The sequence below is a fragment of the Dendrobium catenatum genome, unplaced genomic scaffold (genome assembly GCF_001605985.2).
Source record: "Dendrobium catenatum unplaced genomic scaffold, ASM160598v2 fragScaff_scaffold_1593, whole genome shotgun sequence".
NCBI classification, from domain to species: Eukaryota; Viridiplantae; Streptophyta; class Magnoliopsida; order Asparagales; family Orchidaceae; genus Dendrobium; species Dendrobium catenatum.
In genome coordinates, this window is record NW_021320055.1 from 809614 (window position 1) to 831983 (window position 22370).

Here is a 22370-nt window from a genome sequence, read left to right on the forward strand (position 1 = left end):
ATGATTCAACACACAAACAAATAAGATAGAGGGGTGCAACGTTCGTAAGGAACAATATAATTTTTACGTAGAAACCAAGGGGAAAAAATCATGTGGTCTTGCAAAATTTGAATAAATACACTATTATTTATAATTGATTACAAATGATGTCCTTGCTTAAGACGTTGGCTCAATATAACAAATATACTTCATATAGAGCATGTTACATAGTTGGAAAATGACATGATAATTGTTCTCAAGAGAACTTTGTTTTGTTTGTTTGGTTGGCAGATCCATGATTGGATGATGATGGTCAGATAGATAGTAGTCGACAGGTGGCGGAGGTTGGAAGGACCTTAATCGGGCGACGATGATCAGAGGAGTTATAGTCAACGGACGACGTTGGTCGGAAGGAGTGTGGTCAAATGATGGTGGTTGGAAGGTCCGTAGTTGGCAGATAATAGTGATCGGAAAGACCGCAATTGGAGGACGACTGTGGTCAAAAGGGTCGTATTTGCGGGTGATAATGGTCGGGAGGACTATAGTGGGGTGATGATGATTGTAAGGGTTGTAGTTGGACAATGGTGGTGAGAAGGACCATCAATGATTGTAATATGGAGGTTTGATGACAGGGGTCTAGAGGAGATTCAGTAGCGACAGCTTGAGGGTGCAAATTTGTCGGCGATGGTGTCGGGTGGAGCTCTAGGATTTCTCATGTATCAAATCTTTTCTCTTCTTCCTCTTCTCTCCATACGGAGAAGATCAAGGGTATATTGAGAGTATTCTATCATACAACTCATAGTGATTTCCTTGATTATGAGACATTTATCGAGTGATTAAATGCCTAAGAAAATGTTAGAATCGAGCGATTTTGGGCTCGTTGGATTCGTCTCATCGAGCCGCTCAATTCGACTATCAACATGTCATATTTGAATATTATTTGATTATCCAAATAATGATGTAAAGCTTCCAAATAGGCTTTGGCCATTTGATTTGGACCCATTTGGGCTTGAATTAAAACCAATTTGATGTTGTTAGGTTCATCTCCTTGAGATGTTCAATTTGACTGTATGCTTGCTGAAATCAGAATTTGGATGGTCCCGATTTTAATATTTAAAGCTTCTGACTCATATTCGCATCTAGATTCGTGCCAGATTAAGATAATTCTTAGATGATATATCAACAATTATGCTTGAAATATATCTATATTTGAAACACCTAAAAAAAACATTTTATGAAAACTTCATCAATTGTCAATGTTGCTCTTCATCAATCAATATATTACAACATGAAAATTAAAGAGAATAATTATAATCTACCTCAACAAGTTTTAAGATACATATATCAAAAGCATAGAATTTTATGTGCCAAGTGGTAAACAACAATGGCATACAACAAAGAAATAAAATTTGTGTATGTCCAATCACTATCATTAAACTATGTTTAAAGTCCTCACGAGAATTAAAGCATTAAATTTGATAGTTGAGTGCCCATACCCTACTGAATTATCTTTTTCCTACAAGAAGCTTATATGAAAAGCCAAAATGGAGCAAATAATAAAAAAAAGCAATTCCCTTCCCTTTTCCTATTTCTTCGTATATATTTCATACAAAAAAATAAAATTATTTCAATACTTTTTATGTTAAGATATACAAATTTAACATATATCTTAATGATTTTATGTGTGATATAGTTGAATTATTAAATAATTAAATTTAAGGGATAAATAAAACTAAATCATTACATAAATAGTTATGATAATTCTCTTTATAAATTTAATTCTATGATTAAATTTTTAGTTAATTAAAAATATTATGATATACATGACATAAAAATATAAAATAAAAAAAGACAAATTCTGAATTTTATTTATTCATTTAATTAATCATTATCTATTATTGGTCTTTAATGGTGAGTAGCCTATTCAATCACATTCAACCATATAAAAATAAATAAAATTTTATTTGGATAAATTTTTTTATTACTTTTTAAAGTATATTTTTTGTAAAAGGAATATTGAAATTTAAAAATTTTGTACAACAAATTTATTTTAAAAAATAGTAAAAAAATTCTTTAAAAAAAAAAAACCACTTTTACATATATTGTCATGGAAAAAGTCTCTCACACTTGCTGATTTAGAGAAAGGCCATCTGTAACGTAAAGAGAAGCACAAAAGAATATATATATTTTTTAAACTTTAGAATCTAACGGCTAGAAGAATATTTTAATTTAGAATTGATGGTGCATTATCGTTTTAGAAATTAAATAAAGTATCTGTTTCATTGAGCAATCTTTATCTTTTAATATTTTATAAGATGATTGAGATGAAAAGTGTGCATGTCTTTTTTTTTTTCTCTTATAATTAATTAATTATTAGGGTTGTCTCCAAAATTGTTAAAATATTCATTGTTGATATTATTAAAATTTGTATTTGATTATATTGAAATTTTGACACCAATTGTTAAAATCATTTTGAATGGTAGAAAAAAGCACAAAGTTTATTTAATTTGTTCAAATTCGCATAAAAGACGACAATACTACGATGTCGCACACACTGACATCAAGACTTACGGTCTGTTTTTGACAACTTTCTGGCTGCTTCGTTTATTGATGTTTTCTTAATGCTTTTTTAAAATTAATGCGGTAGAAAGCTAAGTTATTTTTTTTTTCATATCAATTTCACAATTAATTTTATAAACGCTGCTACATACCCTTAGAGGACCCGTGACTCACTGAACTAACACGGTCAAATTTAATCGAACTAGTTCAACCGAAAAATTTGCCACTTTTCATATAGAACAAAGAATCCCACGATTATGAGGTTGCTCCCACTCTGAAATAGACGATTTGACCGTAAGACCATTGTGATTATTATTCCTTATAAAAATATAAATATATCATCACATTAATGTTTCATTTGCGCAATTTTTTTTACTGTTTTTTAAAATAATTTTTTAATAAAAACATTAAAAAAATACTTTAAAAATAGTAAAAAAAATCATCACAACTAATGAAATCTAATTACACTCTATCTATGATGAAATTGAAGCTATACAAACAGCTTCAACTAAAGAAATTATTATATAGATAATTAACAACTGAAAAATAGGCCATGTGGATTTCTAATATCAAAATCTGAAGGATCTCACGAATCACGATGCAATCAAACTTATTTATTCATGTGGGTCTCGCGCTCTGGAAGTTCGAGTTTTAATCTATTTACTACTGAGTTGACGCAAATCTAATTTTAAGCTGTCAGTAAAATAATATTAACTCGAAAAATAAAATGAGCTCGATTTGCAAGAAAGATAGTCAATTCAGACGCTTTAGTCACCCAATATAGGTGATTATAGTTGATTGTGTAGCGGACATGTTATGACTAAGGGTAGCCTTGAAAATATGAGGATTATTATGTATAGAGTTCGGATGCATCCGGAGGTCAATTCAGACGCGCTAAATCATTCAATGTACCCTGTATTAGGTGATATGATGAGTCCGAATTAGCCTCCAAACATATCCGAAAACCACACTTAATAATTTTTCTGAATGTAGTCACAAATAAAATCTAAATTATTTGAGTACTTTAGATAAATTGTTCTAATGAGAACTATTATTTAGCTGAAAAGATCCAAATATCATTTGACTTTTCAATTAATATTATAAAATTTTCAACAATGCCTTATGTGTTTGACTCGGACTCATTTGAATTTGATTGTTAGGTTTGTTTGATCGAGAAATTCAGTTTGACTATATATTTGTTAAAATTAAAATTTGGATAATTTGAATTTAATTATTATTATTTTATTTTTTTTTGAGAATGAATTTGATTATTGGAGAGGAGATCTTTTGGGTTTTCCACATAAAAACCTTTGGTGTTCACTTTTCTTTTCTGTTTGTGTGCGGAATACTCGTGCAACGCTAAGACAAATATTTACAAACTCTACCGCCGCGTATATTCTAGCACGCAACAAATATGGATAACTAATATGAAAAGGTATTTATTTATTTATTTTTATAATTGGTGCTTGCATGAATAAGAGGTTCAAAAAAAGGAGAGATTATTATGTATGAAGATTGGATGCAGGGAACCGTTCGGTTTTGTGACTGTGAATAGTAAAAACGCAGTGAAAGCACATGGGTGAACAATAATAGCTTTTTTAATATTCACAATCACAAAACTGAATAGTTCTTTGTGTACAGACTCCACACGTAATAATCTCTCCAGAAATAGAGTAGCCTAGAAAAAAAGCTAGTTTAAATAATGCAGTTATATAAAAGAGACATAGCATAAGAACACTAAGGCTTCGTATGTTACGGCTTTCTTACTGCATCTTAAAGCAGCTTTCTATTACAAAAATTTTATCGAGCATATGCGCCATATTTTAATGAGTGATTCTTAAACCAAATGAGTTTTTTCCATTACTCATAAGCCGTATGTTCAAATAACAAGCTAATAAGCTTTTTTGTAGAAGAAAAAAAATTCATGCAAATTAGTATAAAATTTATCATTCGACAAGATAGAGACGAAAAATTTTTGATTAAAATATCCCTTAAGAAATATATGTATATGACACTCTAAATAACTCGACCAATTAATAATAATAAATTTGTAAATTGTCATTTAATACAATGGTAAGAATGTAATAAGCACGATATCTTAATATTTTACAAATCTTAGCACTAATCATATAGGCTCAAAGTAAAACAAAAAACAAGCAATTTTGATTGAAATTAAAGAGATTAATCTTCTTATAGCATTTTGTTTTCTTTAGAAGGAGCCATATGCATTAAGCAACAAAATTAAAATTAAAATTATATAGTGGTTAAGTCATCTTGAATTTGTATAAAATAGCAAGAATATAAAAAATAGAAATAAATTTAGTAATTATTATAATTACATAAAGAATATATTTTTAAATAGTTGTGCTAATAATTAAAATAATATATTTTTTAAAATTAGGTTCAAATAAGTATGATTGAACACTCTCATTAAGAAAATCATAAGAGAAAGTCGTCGATGGTCGTGAAGGCTTTGGCGAAGAAGTTTACGGCCATGGAAAAGCTAGATTGAGAGAGAGAGAGAGAGAGAGAATGGGTTGGATTGCGGCGAACTTGGAGTCCATCCGTGCTCTTCAGATCAGGCAACTGCTCACGCAAGCCGTCACTTTAGGTCCGTTCAATCCCTTCGGTCCTAGTTCTTGATTCAATTTCTTTTCCCTTAAGGAATAGTTTTTTGTAATGTTTTGCGATGAAATTGTTGATGATCGCATAAGCGGTAGTGAGTGTTAAATTTATAATCTTCTTGGTTCAGCACTATTGATTTTGAGAGTTTTTTCTTCTATACCCTTTCCCTTTGTTAATCTATGATTCTTTTGATGCTTTTCCTTTCAGGTATTATTTTATCTTCGGCACTTATGATATGGAAAGGGCTAATGTGTATTACCGGAAGCGAATCGCCTGTTGTTGTTGTTCTGTCAGAGAGCATGGAACCAGGTTTTCAGAGGGTGAGTATTCATTGTTAACATATACTAACTGGCTCCCAGAATGTATATTTCGTTTTTCGGGTTCCAAATTTCTGCTAGAAGTCTCAAATGACAATCCCTATTTTACTCACTGTTTGTGTTTGCCAAATACTTCACAGAAGTTAGATATTGATAACTTGTGTTTGAATTCATCAGCAGTGATAGTTATACTATCTTGACATGGATAGTTTATATTTATCACCTTTGAACATTTGGAAGTTCTTTGTTATAACCATGTCATTTATTCAAACAAATTTTGTTGCGAATGATATTGAATATGGTAATTTGAATATGATATTGTTTTCAAAATTTCAAGTTTATTAGAGATTAGCCGGCATGTAGAGAGTCGATAAGCTTATTTAAAGTGAAACTTATATCTACAAAGTCTATATCTATAAGAAATCTCATAACTTGCAAGGTGTTAAAAAGTAAGGAGAGGAATTAGCAGAGAATCAGACCCTGGTATAGTTTTTTTTAGTTATTATAAAGGATGCCATCAAGGTGCGATCATCCTCTTGTGGAATGGTAGTGAGTCCGAGAGATTATGACCCATTTAATCTATTAAGGGGTTTTTTGTTACTTGCATCCCAATTATTCTATTAAAGGGTTTTTTGTTACTTGCATCCCAATTATTCTTTGTACTTGATCATTAATAGATATGGAATCTCCTTTTCCCAAACAGCTACATCAGGAACATACAAATTTATCTATATTTCCTTCACAAGGATTTTTAATTTTTTTGTGTCGTTAAGACACTAATAAGGGAAACACTCTCAATAAATATAACCCTTCATGATGTTTCCTAACTGGGTAAGATACTGTCATCTCTTTTGCATACATGATGAAACCTATTCATCAAGTTTGAGCTTTTGATAGTTGGGTGCCTCTCCAATTACATAAGTTTTGGAGTGTTATAAAGGGAGTTGTAGATTATGATGCTTGCCATTTTTTTTCCACTCAATCACCAGGCATTAATGTTGCTCTCCTTGAAGCACATTGAACATCTTTTTTTCCACTCAAACACTAATATTAGTTCTCTATATACCAAACTTTTGATTTGTGGTACTTCACCTTTTCCTTCAAGAAAAAGTTATCTTTTGATAGCCCATAAGTTTCAACACCAAATTCATCCAAGCCTTAAAATATCTTTTCCATCACCAACCACATAACCATCCACCACCATCCTAAGAGGGCATCAAGTTACAGACTTCACTATAAAGATTCTATAAATCCTACATCAAAAGTTGAAGGCTTAAAAGTTAAAATTTAGCTGCAAAGGAAGAAGACACTACTGTATTACTTCTGTAATAAAGGCACATACTTAAGAATTGTTAACCTTTGTATCTGGAAAAGTGAACATAATGTAGGACCAGAGAAAAGTACCTCATTAATACTTCTAGAGAGGTAATTGAAGTAGTAGGCGTGACAAAGATCCTGCATTGCCTTTGATGTTGCGCACATATGTAAAATCCCTATGAAGCTGATTTTTTTGAGTGCTGTTAGTCCGGTCGAGCTGACTTTAGTCCCGGACGAACTGAAGAAAATTGTGAATAATCTGTCAATTCCGTCTGGACGATCCTGTAAGGGTCGAGACGAACCGAACAGAGAGCATCGTCCAGGAACGAAACAAATTGGAATTAATTTTCGTCTGTACGATCCGTGTCTAGAGGAGTTCGTCCCAGGACAATCTGGGCATCGTCCTGGACGATCCTGCTTGATAAGTATCGGATTTGAGATATTTTGGAAATATTTTGAGGAGAGAGAAAGCAGGAGAGAGAAAGAGAAGGAAAGAGAAGAAGAAGCTTGATTTCGGAGGCCGCAGAGCGCTTTTCGTCAGATGACGCAGTTGGAAGATTTGTTTGTCTCCCAGTAAGGACTCCGAATCCTATTTCTGATTTCGAAGATTTCGAGTTTTGATATTTATGTGCTCAGTTTTGTGTTTCCGTTACCGAAAAACGCGCATAATTTTGTATTGACGAAAGTTTTACCGCACTACTTTTGATATGTTTTTGATATGATATTTCTGCACGATTTGAGTATTTTATGTAAAGTTTCTACCGGTTATTTTGAGTTATGTACGATTTTTATCGAATAGAAAGTTATCAGGATGTTGAAAAATGTTGCTTCAGTACAAGTAAAGCTTTGAAATGTTATTTTATTCGATTGCTGGTAATTTGGTAATTTTCAGGAACTGTGCATTTTGAAACGACGTCTGTCTACTATACGATATTTTAAGGGGTTTTTTTGCATTGAGCTAAATTGAATTTATTGATTGCAATACTTCGTTGATATGCATACGAATGTGAATGTATGATTGAATTATTGTTATTGTTTATGAAAGACAAGTGAAGACTGGTTGAACCGTTGGTTGGAGATTGACTTGACCTGTACAGGATGGTGAGCCGACGGGCTTTCCTTTAAAAAGGATTTGGTGTTATCATCTATTGATCATTGATATAACGACTGGGAGTCATAAGGAGATTATTATGCCGACGGGCGGCCGACGGGCAAAGAGTGACGACTCTATTATTGAGCCAACGGATATATGGATGTTTCTACAACAGCACAATGGATATACAACGATACATCGACTTGAAAAACGCCTTAATAGCCAGTGATTGTACTTGTTCAGTAAGACTACTTTATTGAATTGCATGTGTACGGTATTGACCTATTGATCTCATTATGGATTCATGGATTTATTGATATCGACGGATTTGTATTAAAATTTATTTATTGACGAATTTATGGATTTACTATTACTGTATGATTTCATTGATATTCGCATTATGTCACTAAGCATTGATACTGATACTGATATGGATATCGATATTGCATTGACTTATTGTTACTATGGACATGGATACTATTAATTCATTGATATTGATTCATTGATACTATCGCTTCATTGATACACCGTATTGAACTGCTGCATGTGATTCATTGATCAATATGGAATATGTTTTACTGTATTGATTTGATTTCAACCGTTCTTGCGATGTATTGGTTTGATTGTTTTATATGATTTCATACCGATTGATATTATTGACCAGAGATAATTGATTTAATTGATTCCATTGATACGATGTTGATTTAACTGATATTATCGAGACGACGATTTTTCTCTATCGATTTGACTGATCGATTTAATTGAGATTCTTCCGAATATAGATTTTTCTACTGTTTATGGATTCTTCCGAGAATTGACGTATGTACTGATTTATTGAGCTTTATGGATTTCTTCCTACTGTTTAGCGATTCTTTTACCGATAATTGTGGATTGTATCTATCATGCATTGATTACTGATTTTCCGTATCTGCTGCATAGATTTACTGATCATGTGCAACTGATTGTTATGGATTTGATGGACTGACATGCATATTGTTTCAGTACCGTGCTTTGATTTTAGTTATAGGCTTTGGTGACCTGCTGGGCTTTTTGAAGCTCATTATATGTGGTTAACAATTTCAGGTCAGAGCAAGGGAGCAAGAAGTGATGGTTGATCAAGACTGTCGACGAATCCTTTCACTATGGATGCCTGGGGCGTCACAACATATTAGTTAAGAAGTTTGGGAATTGTTCCACCTTAAGCTTCAAATGAAATAGATCATTCTGGATGCAAGTTTTAGGTTATGGTAATGAAAATAACTTTATATCTGCAGCTTTAGTTTAGAGATGGGGGTTGATCACTACTCTACATTTAAAATCCTATACTCAAGTAACTCAACAATTTACTCTCAAGTCTCATCTTTACTTTTTGTAGAGATTTTATTGATGTTAATGTGAAATTGCACCAATGTCTATATGTCATTTAATTCTGGATAGTTTATATTTGTAGGGCAGGGATGCTATCTTCTATATAATCCAAAAATATTGTGCTTGCAAAAGGAGAAAAATTATAGAGTTTTGTCAGTCCGTTGTTTTATGTTCGTAGGAGATGGGAAGACCATTAGACCAAAAGGTTCCTAGTGAGATTTAAGAGCTCTCTTCTTGTTAAATAGCACAATAAATTTATCCCAATTGCTGATCAACAATATTTATAGGAGGATAAGTCATCGCAACAAAATCAAAAGCTGAAGGCTACGAGAAAGAAAACAAAGAACAAAGGCAATAGACAGGAAAAAAAAAGGTTCTTACTTGCAAGAGCAAATGCATACAAATGGGAAGCTGTGATCTAGGAGTATGGATTCTTATTACTTAACAACTGTTATGATTGCACAAATGATAGCACATCGACTAATTTTTATGCTTTTGTACCTTAAGGGATGTAGGATAACTAACTTGAAAATCACTGAAAGGATAGCAAGCATAATAATCTACTTGTTAAAAGCTAAAATTACTCTTCACCATTATATAGTGATAGTTTTGTCTAAAAATAATTTGGGACATGAAGAACTGCTTTATCCCTTCACTAAAAGCAACATAATGCCCTTTAATTTGCAAAACTTGAGCACGTACTTATCCAGTCTAAGCAGAACAAAGAAGAATCTACAACCACAGATGGTTTATTGTTCATTAATTATACTTAAGAGATTAATGTTGTGTGTATTGCATGCATTGACTAATCATTTCATGTTAAATAATATGAGTTATTATGAGTGTCATTTCTTAATAAACGCCTCGCTATTTTGAGTTGAGTTTATATGAGGTCCTTTTTTTTGGCTTGTCTTCTCTCTTATCATATCAATTCACAATTTAGCTTATTTGTTACCACTAAATCACAGGGAATCGAGTGTAAAAACAGTATTATTGACTGTGCTATACATTCTATTTAGGTGTTGAAAACCCTTGTTATTGCTTGAGTTCTTAGTTATTTAGTTTTGTTGGTCATTATCTTTTGTTTGTCTGCTTTTGAGCGTCCAATGATTGAATGTTATGTCTAAATTTGCTTAAGCCTTCTGCTATATTTTACAGGGTGATATACTGTTCTTACACATGGGCAACGACCCTATTCGTGCTGGTGAAATAGTCGTATACAATATCAAGGTAAGTCTCTTTCAGAGGCTAGTATACCCAATATAAACAGATCATATAAAGTTGAAGATAAGTGAAAGTGGTTGGCAAGTTGGCAGTTATGCTGCCGCTAACTGTAATGAAATAATGTGGTCCTTATTTGCTTATGGGTACCATCATCGTCATCATTATTATCATGGAAGCTGCAATAATCCCTGCGATACCCTTCTAACAAATCGGCTTTGGCTTTCTGAATGTTTGTGTGACATGCATTCCTATAAATCAATTTATGTTGATGTCACCTTATTTGTTTTGTAATTTTTGTCATATACATCTAGCTGCTTGAATTCAAAATCTGATATTTTGCTTTTCAAAATTTCATCAAATCCAACTTGAGTAGTTGTACTATTTGTAGTCTGATGGACTGGCCGATTTCATTTATAGAGTATTAGGAAATTTTCTAATCAAGAGAGAGATGTTTAGGAAGATTCTTAATCAAAGGGGAATTGTTTGGGAATATTTTAATTACAATTAGGAATGAATTATTTAGGGCAAGAGATCTAATTTGAATTCAAAATCTAAGATGGACTTATTTGGATAAGAGGAGGAGGAATTAAGGGGGATTATTTAGGGAAGTTTTAATTATAATTGGGAGGGAATTATTTAGGGCAAGAGATTTAATTTGAATTCAAGATTAAGAGGGAATTATTTAAGGAAGAGGAGGAGGAATTAAGGGGGATTATTTAGGAAAGTTTTAATTATAATTGGGAGGGAATTAATTAGGAAAATAAATCTAATTTGAATTCAAATTTGAGAGAGAATTATTTAGGAAAAAGGGGATGATTTGGGAGGGAATTATGGGAGACTATTTAAGGTTAACAATAGGATGATTTTAGGATTATGTTTGGAGTTTGCTGAAATTAGAATTTCTTAGTTTGTGAGGGCTCTAGCTGCTGGCTAGAGATTTGGGAGAGTTGGATCTTCCTCTCCAATTGAAGATCCAACTGTATCTTGTTGTTTTCTTTTATATATATTGCAATAAAAAGAATTTGACGTGTTCTTCCTAAATTTTTTATGCCGTCCTTGATTTTACTAAAATTGCATCCACTTCCTATCATAATCTTATTCACCTTAATAGTTTATCATATTTCAACTCTTTAATCACTACTATCCTCACTCTTTCTACAAACTTTGTCAACATTTACTTGTTTATAACCTTCACTGATGCCTATAATTTTTTTCTTCTTTTCATTTATTTTATTGCTAACAAACTATATTTTTTCTTTCCTTTAGTTATTTGTTAATTCTCTAGGATTTTTAGCTCAAAGTCGCAAATTTTCTGTAACAAAAGTCCTCTTAATTTGAAAATGTTAACCTTTGCCCACTTTTCACCATAGTTGGTTTGAGCTGCGATACAGCATTCTTAGTGACGTGCTAATCAACTCTAGTCTACTTCTTACTACCATTATTTTAAGCTGTGACACATCACTTATTGGTGATGTAGTAGTCAGTCTTTGCATAATTCGCACAATAATTGAGTTATGCCTTGTTGTGTCATATGAGTTCCCAATACTAGCACTCCCCAATTACTAAAATCTTAGTCAATTGGGAGGCGAATTGATATTAATTAGGATAAAATGTTTATATTTTTTTGTAACCTTAAAACAGTTATAAGTATATAATTTATAAGATTTTTACCGTTTTAAGTTTAGAATTGTCAAATCACTATTGTTTAATGTAGTACATTTCCTTGAAACTCTTTGGTAACATGGGGCCCTGAATTTTCACACTCATATTTGCTTACTTTAAGAGCATATGTACTACTTTTAGAAAACTATATTATGGTTTGGTGTTTACTATTTGCAGGGACGGTCTATTCCAATTGTCCATCGCGTGGTTGAGGTAATTTTTCTTCTTCCCTTTATGCTTTCATCCATTAGAGTTGCAGGCATCCATCTTTTTTTCTTTGGTACCATATTTCCAAACCTGTGAGGCCAGGAATTTTATTGTTTTCTCGATTACCTATTTTATGCATGGGGCTGTTTGAATTAGTATTGTGATGATTTCAGCGAGATGGATGTAAGGATAACGATATCAAATGTTGATATACTCATGTCGAGTTTTCTTGTGTAAATATTTTCACTTCTGATGAAATTTCTGCAAGATTTATATAGTTTATAGTAGCCTCAATATTCCTCACCACTGATTATGTTTTGATGATATTATTTACATATTTGAATGATCTACTTCAAGTTTTGAAGATTGCTGCGGTTTCACTTAATTTTCTTTTCAACAGAAATAACTTGCCCATATATTTTTGAGCTTAGGCAAGCACTGGTTTGCATCTGAAATTAGTGCTCCATTTAAAAAGAAGCCTTGCTTTGGAGAAATTTCTACTAAATTATGAATGATTGGCACACTCCATGAAGCTCAACTCATCCTTTGTCTTCCTTATTCTTGGGCACTCTAATTACTTTCATGCAGCTGGGCGGATCTTGACCTGCTATTACAAATCTTGAATTCTGGATTGAGTATGATCTTCCTTTTAAATTTGAAAATTCAGGCAAAATTGATGCCCTTATAGCTAGTCAAACATTTTCTTCAAGTGCACCAAGTTTTCTTCCCGCATTGAATGTTTATAGCATGATATCATCAAGATGAATGATGAAGTCATTGACTTAGGGTTGTGGAAATTATTCATCAACCTTATAAATGTGATAGGGCAGTGCAAAGTCCGAGTGAAATGACTAGCCACTCGAGAATCCCTTTTCTCATTTTAAAGCATGGGCGGAACCACATGGTTCTTAGGGGGGGGGGGGGCAAAAAAATTTTTATAAGGTTGATTGAAATACATTCAAAAAAAAAAAAAATTTTTTTTTAGAGGAGAGTAAAAAAGAAAAAGTAGAGTAAAAAATTTTTTTTGCCTCTCCTAATAAATTATTTTTGCTCCCCTAAAAAACTATTTTGTCCTAACTTGCCCTAAAATATCTATATATTTCTTCACATTTAGTTCTAATATTCTCTTTCATGATTTTTATGACAGTTTAATTACACATTTTTTCTTTATTTTTCTTGCTTAAATTTTTTTAAAAAAAACTTTTCGTAATATATAAATATATAATATTATTATTTTTTTAAATTTAATTATTTTTGTGTTGTATTTGCCCCCCTCAAAATTGAAGCTGGTTCTGCCCCTGATTTAAAGTCTATATTCCAACTATTTTCTTGTTTGAACTTAGTGGTAGCTATACGACATTTTTTGACATACTCTACTTTTCAGAGGATGCCATTTATGCTATTGGAATGTGAAGAATTTCTTAATTGATTCTTCTTCTTATTTAAAAAAAAGTACTACATTTGCATATATGTACTAAAAGAGTGCCTAATAGAGGGAACAACTAACTTGCTTAATTCTCTCCAAAATTTTTGGAAATAGAATCATAGGAGAATAATTCTTTCCTAAAAATTTGGAAATAGAATTATAGGAGAAGATCACAATTGATCTCTCCTTTTATTCCTAAAAATGTTTTCCTTAAAAAAACATAATTGTAGGAGAAGATAATAATTGATATTTCCTCTTATTCTTAAAAATACTTTCTAAAATAAATTTCCTAACTTTGACTTTCAAATATTCAATGCTCCTCTCAAGCTTCTCAAGCTGGAGAATATATATCATATAATCCAAGCTTGCAAATTAAGTCTTCAAAGTTATGTCTATCTAGAGCTTTGGTGATGATGCCTGCAGTTTGTTGCTTGGTAGGAATGTATTTCAATTTACAGTCTCACTAGTCACCTTTTTTGTGAGGAAGTGCCTATCAATTTCAACGTGGTTAATCCTGTCATGATGTACGATATTCTTAGCTATATTGATATAAGTGCCTGATTTTCTCACAAGTCACATCATCAGAATATGAGATGAACTCATTTGTCCCAGTCCACTAAGGACCATTTTTTTCCAAATCCCTTCATAAACTCTCTATGCCAAAGCTCTGTACTCTGCTTCTGCACTACTTATAACAACCATTGATTGCTTCTTACTCCTCCATGTAACAAGATTACCCTAGACAAAAGAACAATACCTAGACGTTGACCATCTTTCAATGATGTTTCTTGCCCAATCTACATCTGAATATACTTCAGTGTCATGATTCTCTATCTTTCTGAAGAATAGGCCTTTCCCTGGTGTCATCTTCAAGCATCTAAAAATCCTGTAGATTGTTTCCAAAATAGTCCATTTACTCTTTATGAAAGATCAAAGTGGTCACCAATTATATTAGAGGACTATTTTGGTCTCTCAACTCTTTAAAGAGGAATCATAATAGTCCCATCATAGAATTATTTTGGTTCCTTTTTAAGGACTAAGGAGTTGAGTGATCAAATTGTTCTTTAATATAGTTTGAGATCATTTTGGTGTTTCATAAAGAGTTAAGGGACTATTTTGATTCTTTTATATTTTAATTAACATTCTTATTATTTTTTATTGATTAGAGAAAATGACGATGATTGAAATTGAAAATGAGGAAATGTTGACACAATTGAAGATGAGTGATGAGAGAAAATAATTCACTAAAATGATGATTCTATTGAAGACCTATTAAATGATGAGAATGATGAGACTTTTGAGTTCATAACTTACAATTTTAGTGATTACTTATTCATGTTAAATTGATAGTGGGAGAAAACGATCTTATTTTAATATTTATATGTTACTTATTCATGTTAAATTGATAGTGGGAAAAACGATCTTATTTTAATATTTGTATGTTACTTCTTATTTAATAATTTTTATTATTTTAATGGTTTAATTTTAAGTCTTATGTCTTGCCTTATCTTACTAGGGGTGTCAATATTTGACACGACTCGAAAACCCGACACGAACCCGACCAAACAATTCTGTGTTAGGGTCAACTCGGACCTGAAACGGGTTGGTTTCGGGTTCAACAAATCAACCCATTTCAAAAACCGGATCGCGTTCGGGTAGACCCAAAAACCCAAAATTGACTTGTTGACTTGAAAACCCGTTTTTGACCCGGAAACCCTAGATTGATCATTTTTTTAACCCGAAAATCGGAGATTGACCCATTTTTTTACCCTAAAACTAGCAATTTTTGGTCGACCCCAGGTCATTCGGGTCGTGTCAGGTTGACCCGGACCCGAAGCGGGTTCGGGTTCACCAAAAAACCAACCCGTTTGCAAAAACAGTTCGGGTTCGGGTTAACCCAAATAGTTCCGAGTTCAACCCAAACCAGACCCGTGACCCGAAATTGACACTCATACACCCTACTCAATTACTTAATTTTAAGCCCTGCTTATGACATTATCTCCTATTGGTAGACTGATTTTTTCAAGGCATTTGAGGTTACATGTGATGCATTTGGTATTGGTATAGGAGACTTCTTGAGCTATGATGACCATTTCATTGCCTTCTATGAAAAGTTTAATGAAGCTAAGTGAAGATACTCTACTTACAATCGAGATTTTTATGCTGTCATTCAATCTTTGAAATATTAGAGGCACTATCTATTGCACAAAAAATATAATACTTAATTCAGATCATCATGTCTTGAGATACATAAATACCTGAAGAAAGTTAAATGGTAAACATGCAAAGTAGGTTGATTTCTTATAGGAATATTCAGTTGTGTTGAAACATAAATATGGTATAGAGAACAAGCTAGTTGATACATTTTTAAGAGTATCTTTAGTGTCAATGTTCCTTAGATTTAGTAGGCTCAAGGAAGTCTACCTACTTTGTCTTACTTTCATGTTATCAATCTTGAGCATGTAGACAAGCCTTTATCTTTGTAGAGTTCTTTCATGGTTATTGATGGCCATTTGTACATGTGGAAGCAATTATGCAGCCCTAGGCTATTACTTGGGGATTTTTTCATTTATGAATTGCATTCAGGGGGAATAACGTGCCATTTCGGAAAGGATAATACCATTGGGTTGGTGGAGATTAGGTTTTATTGCATCTCAGAATTTTTTTATGGTTAGTGGTACGGTGCTATACTTTAGGCGGCTACTATTGAGCAAAAATCAGAAAGGGTAAATACCACACCGACATTGAGAAGACTTGTCCATACATTCTGTGTTTGGTTGTCTAGGATTGTAGTAGCCATGATAACATATTTGTTGTGTTTGATAGATTCTCTAAGATGACTCATATTTTGGCTTGCTTTAAAAGTAATGATGCATCTCATGTAGGAAGCTTGTCCTTAAGGATATATATTATATGGCTTACCCTTCACTATAATCTCTAATAGGAATACCATATTTGTCATATTTTTAGAAGACTTTTTGCAAGTTACTTGGGATAAAATTGAAATTGTCCTCTTCTTTCTTCCCTCAAAGCAATGGGCTGACTGAGGTGGTCAATATGACTATTGAAATTTAGATATTTGACAGACAGAGCTTAGGTAACTGGGATTCATATCCACCAACGTCTAAATTTGCCTATAATAACACAATTTTCACAACACCGAAAAAATCTTATTTAAAATAATGTATTGTGATTACACTCTTAAGGGGTCAATTGATGTGTTTGACATTTCATCTTATGTATTTTCATTAACATTAAATTTAATTTAAATTTGATTTACATTATAACCCTTACCTAATCTTTTCTTGAGAACACTTGATCTTGCAGTACTTTTGACTTGGTTATTTTATAGCTCGATTCGACATTGCTCAATATAATGTTCATATTATAATTAAACATTAATATTAGCCTCAATGATATTTAACATCATTAAAACTACGTCGAATATCTCAAACATCTTTTAAAGCAATACTGCTCAATTGAGGTTTGTTTTGACAACATGGGATGCATTGTTATAAAATGATTGAAATAACATTTATATAGTTTGCATTATTTACCTCTGATTTTTCTTTCTTATTGTCTAAACAAACCTCACCGATCACTAACTATTATTTCTTCTTCCTTAATGAATAATTAATCATTTTAATTTCGATATAATTTAAAAATCATGAGTTTCTTTCTAGCTAACTTTAAACAGAAAAAATATACTTTCCCTTTTTCTCTTCCTTCTCTCCTTCCTCTCTCCAAGAACAAATTCTTTATCCCGATTTCTTTTCTTCCTCTTGGTTATTGCTCCAAATTTTTCATTTTCTCTCAATTGGCTTAACTGGACGGAGCAAGATGAAGTCATCTCACACGAGGAATTGCAGCTTTTCACTTTCGAACACGCTCTGATGTAGAACAAAAATGCTTTGCTAGGGAAGGTGGACAATCTCCAAGTGTCTCCTCACAAAAGCTGAAATGTCCCTTCAGAAAATCTGAAATTTTTCAGATTTTTCTATGGGAGAAAGAGGAATAAAGGAAGTTGGGAGAGGATTCCAGCAATTTTCTAGCCTTGGTGTAAAAGAATTGGGAGAGAGAAGTTTCCCTGGAAAGGAGAGAGGATGCACGAGATGTAGAGAGAAATCAAGAGAATAATAGTTGGCCTTATAAAACAGTAGTTTTGAAGCTTCAATATTGCAGGAAAAACACTCCTAGTTGCTGAAATTCTCTGGCTGCAATTCTTGGAAGGCAGAAAGTTCCCGTAAGATGGAGTTTGGGAGAGATCTGTGGATGGGAACTTGTGTGCACGGAATGGGGGAGTTCCGGCCAGCAGGGGGAAGAAGGCCAGGCGTGATTTCAATGTAAAATAATAGGTTTGGAGGTTTTCCAATTAATTCCTGTAGGAATTAATGATCCGAAACAGTTGGGGAAGCAGCGAGCTGAGAGGTAATTTAGGAAATAAAATTAAAATCCTAAACTGTTACGTGAAGAAGCTCACGGGATTGACTTGGATTGAGGCTCAGGTGACGGGATGGAGAGGTGGCGGGAGGAGCTAGGAAAGATTTGGGAATTCCTTAATTAATTCCTTAGATGTGGGAATTAATTTAGGAGTTACGGGAGATGTAAATGTCAGCCAAATAAGTGAGGAAGGGATTTAGAAATATTGCATTGAGGAAAATTCGGCCAAGCAAGATTAGTTAATGAGGTGATTTAAAGTTCCCAGATTTGAATTTAAAATTCAATTGAATTTAGGAATTCAAATGAATTTAAATTAAGGACTTAATTGAATTTGCTTAATGTTAGGGAATTAAGAAAGAACCAATTAAATCCCTTCCGAATTTGAAATTCAAATCGGATTTTAAAATGGAAACTTTCTAAAAATAGCTTTCACAAATTAGGACAGGTTTTAAATTTCAAAATACATGATTTTGAATTTGAAATCAGCCCACAATATGTCCACCCAAATTAGGCAAGGATTTCAATTGGGATGAGGTGGTGGATGGTGGCCGGCGGCAAGAGATTGGGCCGGCGGCATCCAAAGGGGGTGTTTGGCCGAGAAGTTGAGGGAGGAGGAAAGATGACTATGAGGAGTAATACGACGAGGAATACAAAGACAGAACAAAGAAAACAAAAACCAAAATAGAAGATCGAAGATAAAACGAAAGAGAGAAAATAAGAGGAATTAAAAACCGCGAGCCTTGGACTTTTTCAAAGACTGACGGGTGATTCATTTGCCCTTTTCCAAGGGACTTCAAATCACGAGCCCGGACCCATCCTGCTGCTGGTGACAGTCTCGATTTCTCTCATAGAAATCTCACTCTCGTCCTCTCTCAAGAAGAACACAAGTGTGGAAAACAGAAAATTTTCATATTCATTAACCATCCCCTTACAATAGCTCAAGGTCCTTATTTATAGGCCATAACATGAGAAAAATAGAAAATTACAAAAATGCCCCTTGGGCCATAACACTCAAATAAACTAACCTAGGGGTACAATAGGAAAATACATTAATTAAGAACTAAAATGCAGAAAAATAAATCATAATTGAAGGTTTAAATCATGGCCGTCGATTTGCGACGCCTCCTGTGATAGATGCACCAAATCTTTGTACCGATGTCCGCATCACGCTCACTCACGTGACTTGCACTGTTTCGTTGCTTGCTCGACCTACTCGTCCGCGCCTGCTTTGCATTATAATGGACTGATTTGGTTGAACCTGTAACAACTCAAACTCAACTATTGAGCTATTGTCTGTTTTGGTCTAAGGGCCTCACGGTTATGTTCTGTTGGGGCCTAGGAGGTCACCTATCCCAAGATTTCTCCGGGATGAGCAAGCTTAATTGCTGAGTTTTTAATAAAATGTTGATCATTACACCAAAAGGCGCCTCGATATTTAAGTCTTTAATTTTTTTTTTATACTTAAGGGGTTTTACAATCTCGCCCACTTAAGTAACTGATATTCTCGTCTGTATCTTTATCCCAGAATCATCCATCAGGCTAATAGGATTCTAGAGGGGGCCCCTTCAAGTTCAAGTGATTTTCTCCGGGATGAGCATGCTTAACTGCGGAGTTTCTCAATGAAATTTCAACTATTATAGCAAAAGGCGCATCGATGTTTAATAGTTTAGCTTTTTTTTTTTAATTATTTAAGGATTTTCACAATCTCCCCCACTTAAGTAACTGACTTCCTTGTCAGTATCTTTATTCAAAAATCATTCACCATGCAGATAGGATTCTAGAGGTGGCCTCTACAAGTTCAAGTGACGACTCCCGCGACGTATCTCTTTGCCCCATACAGGGTTCAAGAGGCCTATGATGACACTTAGTTCCATCTTTCGGTTGGTGTATTGCTTTGATATCATTTTTAACAGCTCAAACTCTTAACTATCGAGATTCATATGACATATACGACCTTAATGAAATTTACATTTTGGTCTCCATGCTATCATCTTAATGCATGATACTCCTATGACACTTATCTATTTTAACCACCAAATGTTAGAAGTTATATTCTTATTCATATAACCATTTTTTAATAATAGATTCAATATATTTAAATCTATCACACGGAAGTATCACTCTCTTCTAATGCTAGTTTTATGTTGCTTGTTATCAATTCTTCATCCTTTTTTTTTTTCATTGTTCATTAGTTTAAATTCAGTTTTATTATTTAGTAGAGATTTTATTATAACATTTGAGCTGTCTATAGGCTTTTAACCACTTCAAACATCACTAGTAAACGTGCCAGATTTTTGTTAATGAGCATGCTGTTGTTAGATACTCTTCAGTTTAATCCGAATTATATGTCTTATTGTTGCCCAAATTTTCCTTGCCAAATCAACGAAGGCAATAAAGCTCCAATGCCATATAGTGATTCTTTCAAAATCTTTCTTTTATTCTCTCTCTCTCTCTCTCTCTCTCTATATATATATATATATATATATATATGTATTCTTTTATAATGAGATAGAGCCCTAGTTAATGCACTATTTCAAGGAATAATTTGTTCGCTTTCATGACCAATTTCTACTGGACCTTTTGAGCTGCATGTGCAGGTCCATCAGCGCCAAGCAACCGAAGAACTTGACATTCTTACAAAGGGTACGAACTTCTATGAGTTACATTGTTGAATTGGTATTTAGGAGCCTAGTTTAGTTGTAACATTTGAATTTACCATTTTTATCTGCGATTCATTACAACTATTGATATTCACGTTTAAAGTTTATATTTAGAACCCAAATCTAGTAATGCTACAAAACTTGATAAATTTAAACTGTTTTACATAATACATATGAAGGGTAACCATATGGAGGGATCACAATATTTTTTTATTCAGTTTTTAGTAGAAAATTTAAAGCATTCTTATTGCTTTAGAACCAGTCTATGAAGATCAAACTCAGGGTTGTCGTATCATGTCCGATACTTGAAGGAACCAACTCTAGTGCATCATTTTGCATGTCTCAATCTTTAATTTTCTCGAAGAACTTTGGCACTTAGCACATTCTGGGCACATGCAAGCCACATTTATACACAAACAAAATTTTGTCTAATTATCAATGCTATGATTTATATCAAAATGCGCAAGAAAAGATTAAAAAAAAGAAGATTTGTTATAAAAATTAATTTAGATGTAAAAATTCTTATAATTGGAAAAGATATGAAGAGGCCCGTAAGAAGTCTAAGAAAGTAATATGCGATGCAAATTTTTTAGCTTTTAATGATTTATATAATATATTAGATACTAAGGAGGACGAAAGATATATGTATAAGTTAGCCAAACAAAAAGATAAGAGTAGTAAGGATTTAGTTCAAGTGAAGTGCATTAAAGATGAAGATCAAAAAGTGCTTTTATTAGAATATGATATTTAACAAAGATGGATGAGATATTTTTCTAAACTTTTCAATGAAGATTATGAGAATGCAATTTACTTTAGTGACCTTAACATCCTAAATGAAAATAAAGATTTTTGTTTTTATCGGTTTTTAGTAAAATCAAAGTTAGAGAAGCTTTAAAAATAATGAAGTGTAGAAAGGCTGTTGGATCTGATAATATTCCAATAGAGGTGTGGAAATACTTAGGAGATGAAGGAGTTTCTTGGCTTACTAAACTTTTTAATATTATTTTGAAGGTTGAAAAGATGTCAGATGAGTGGAGAATGAGTGTTTTGATTATTTTTAAGAATAAAGGTGGTGCACAAGATTGTGTGAATTATAGAGGAATTAAGTTAATGTGTCATACTTTAAAACTATGAGAGAGAGTTATGAATCAAAGGTTGCGGTGTTATACTAATGTTTCTCAAAATTAATTTGGATTCATGCCTGGTAGGTCTACTATGGAAGCTATATATTTATTGAGAAGTTTGATGGAGAAGTATAGAGAGAATAAGGAGGATCTACTTATGATATTTATTGATTTAGAGAAAGCATATGATAAAGTTTCTAGACATGCTATGGAGAGTTCTAGAAAAGAAAGGGGTTAATAATGCTTACATTCAAGTTATTAAGGATATGTATGCAGGAGCTGTTACTTGTGTTTAAACACAAGGTGTTTTGACCAAATATTTTCCTATTTCAATTGGATTACATCAATGATCAACCTTAAGCTCATATC

At 32.9% G+C, this 22370-nt stretch overlaps 1 protein-coding gene and 1 long non-coding RNA gene across 2 annotated transcripts in view; both read left to right on the top strand.

Moving 5' to 3' along the window:
- LOC110104332 (signal peptidase complex catalytic subunit SEC11A) overlaps window positions 1–22370 on the top strand; it is a 42969-nt gene that overhangs the window by 15183 nt on the left and 5416 nt on the right. Inside the window, exons 2-6 of the mRNA XM_020833386.2 lie at window positions 5046–5149; window positions 5371–5483; window positions 10417–10488; window positions 12322–12357; window positions 20815–20860. Coding sequence (XP_020689045.1) covers window positions 5071–5149; window positions 5371–5483; window positions 10417–10488; window positions 12322–12357; window positions 20815–20860 — 346 coding nt within the window. The 5' untranslated portion in view covers window positions 5046–5070. The remainder of the gene's footprint in view (window positions 1–5045; window positions 5150–5370; window positions 5484–10416; window positions 10489–12321; window positions 12358–20814; window positions 20861–22370) is intronic.
- On the top strand, window positions 8924–9881 carry LOC114581188. Its single transcript, XR_003703062.1, has 3 exons — window positions 8924–9137; window positions 9341–9463; window positions 9546–9881. It is a non-coding gene; the product is annotated as an uncharacterized LOC114581188 (long non-coding RNA).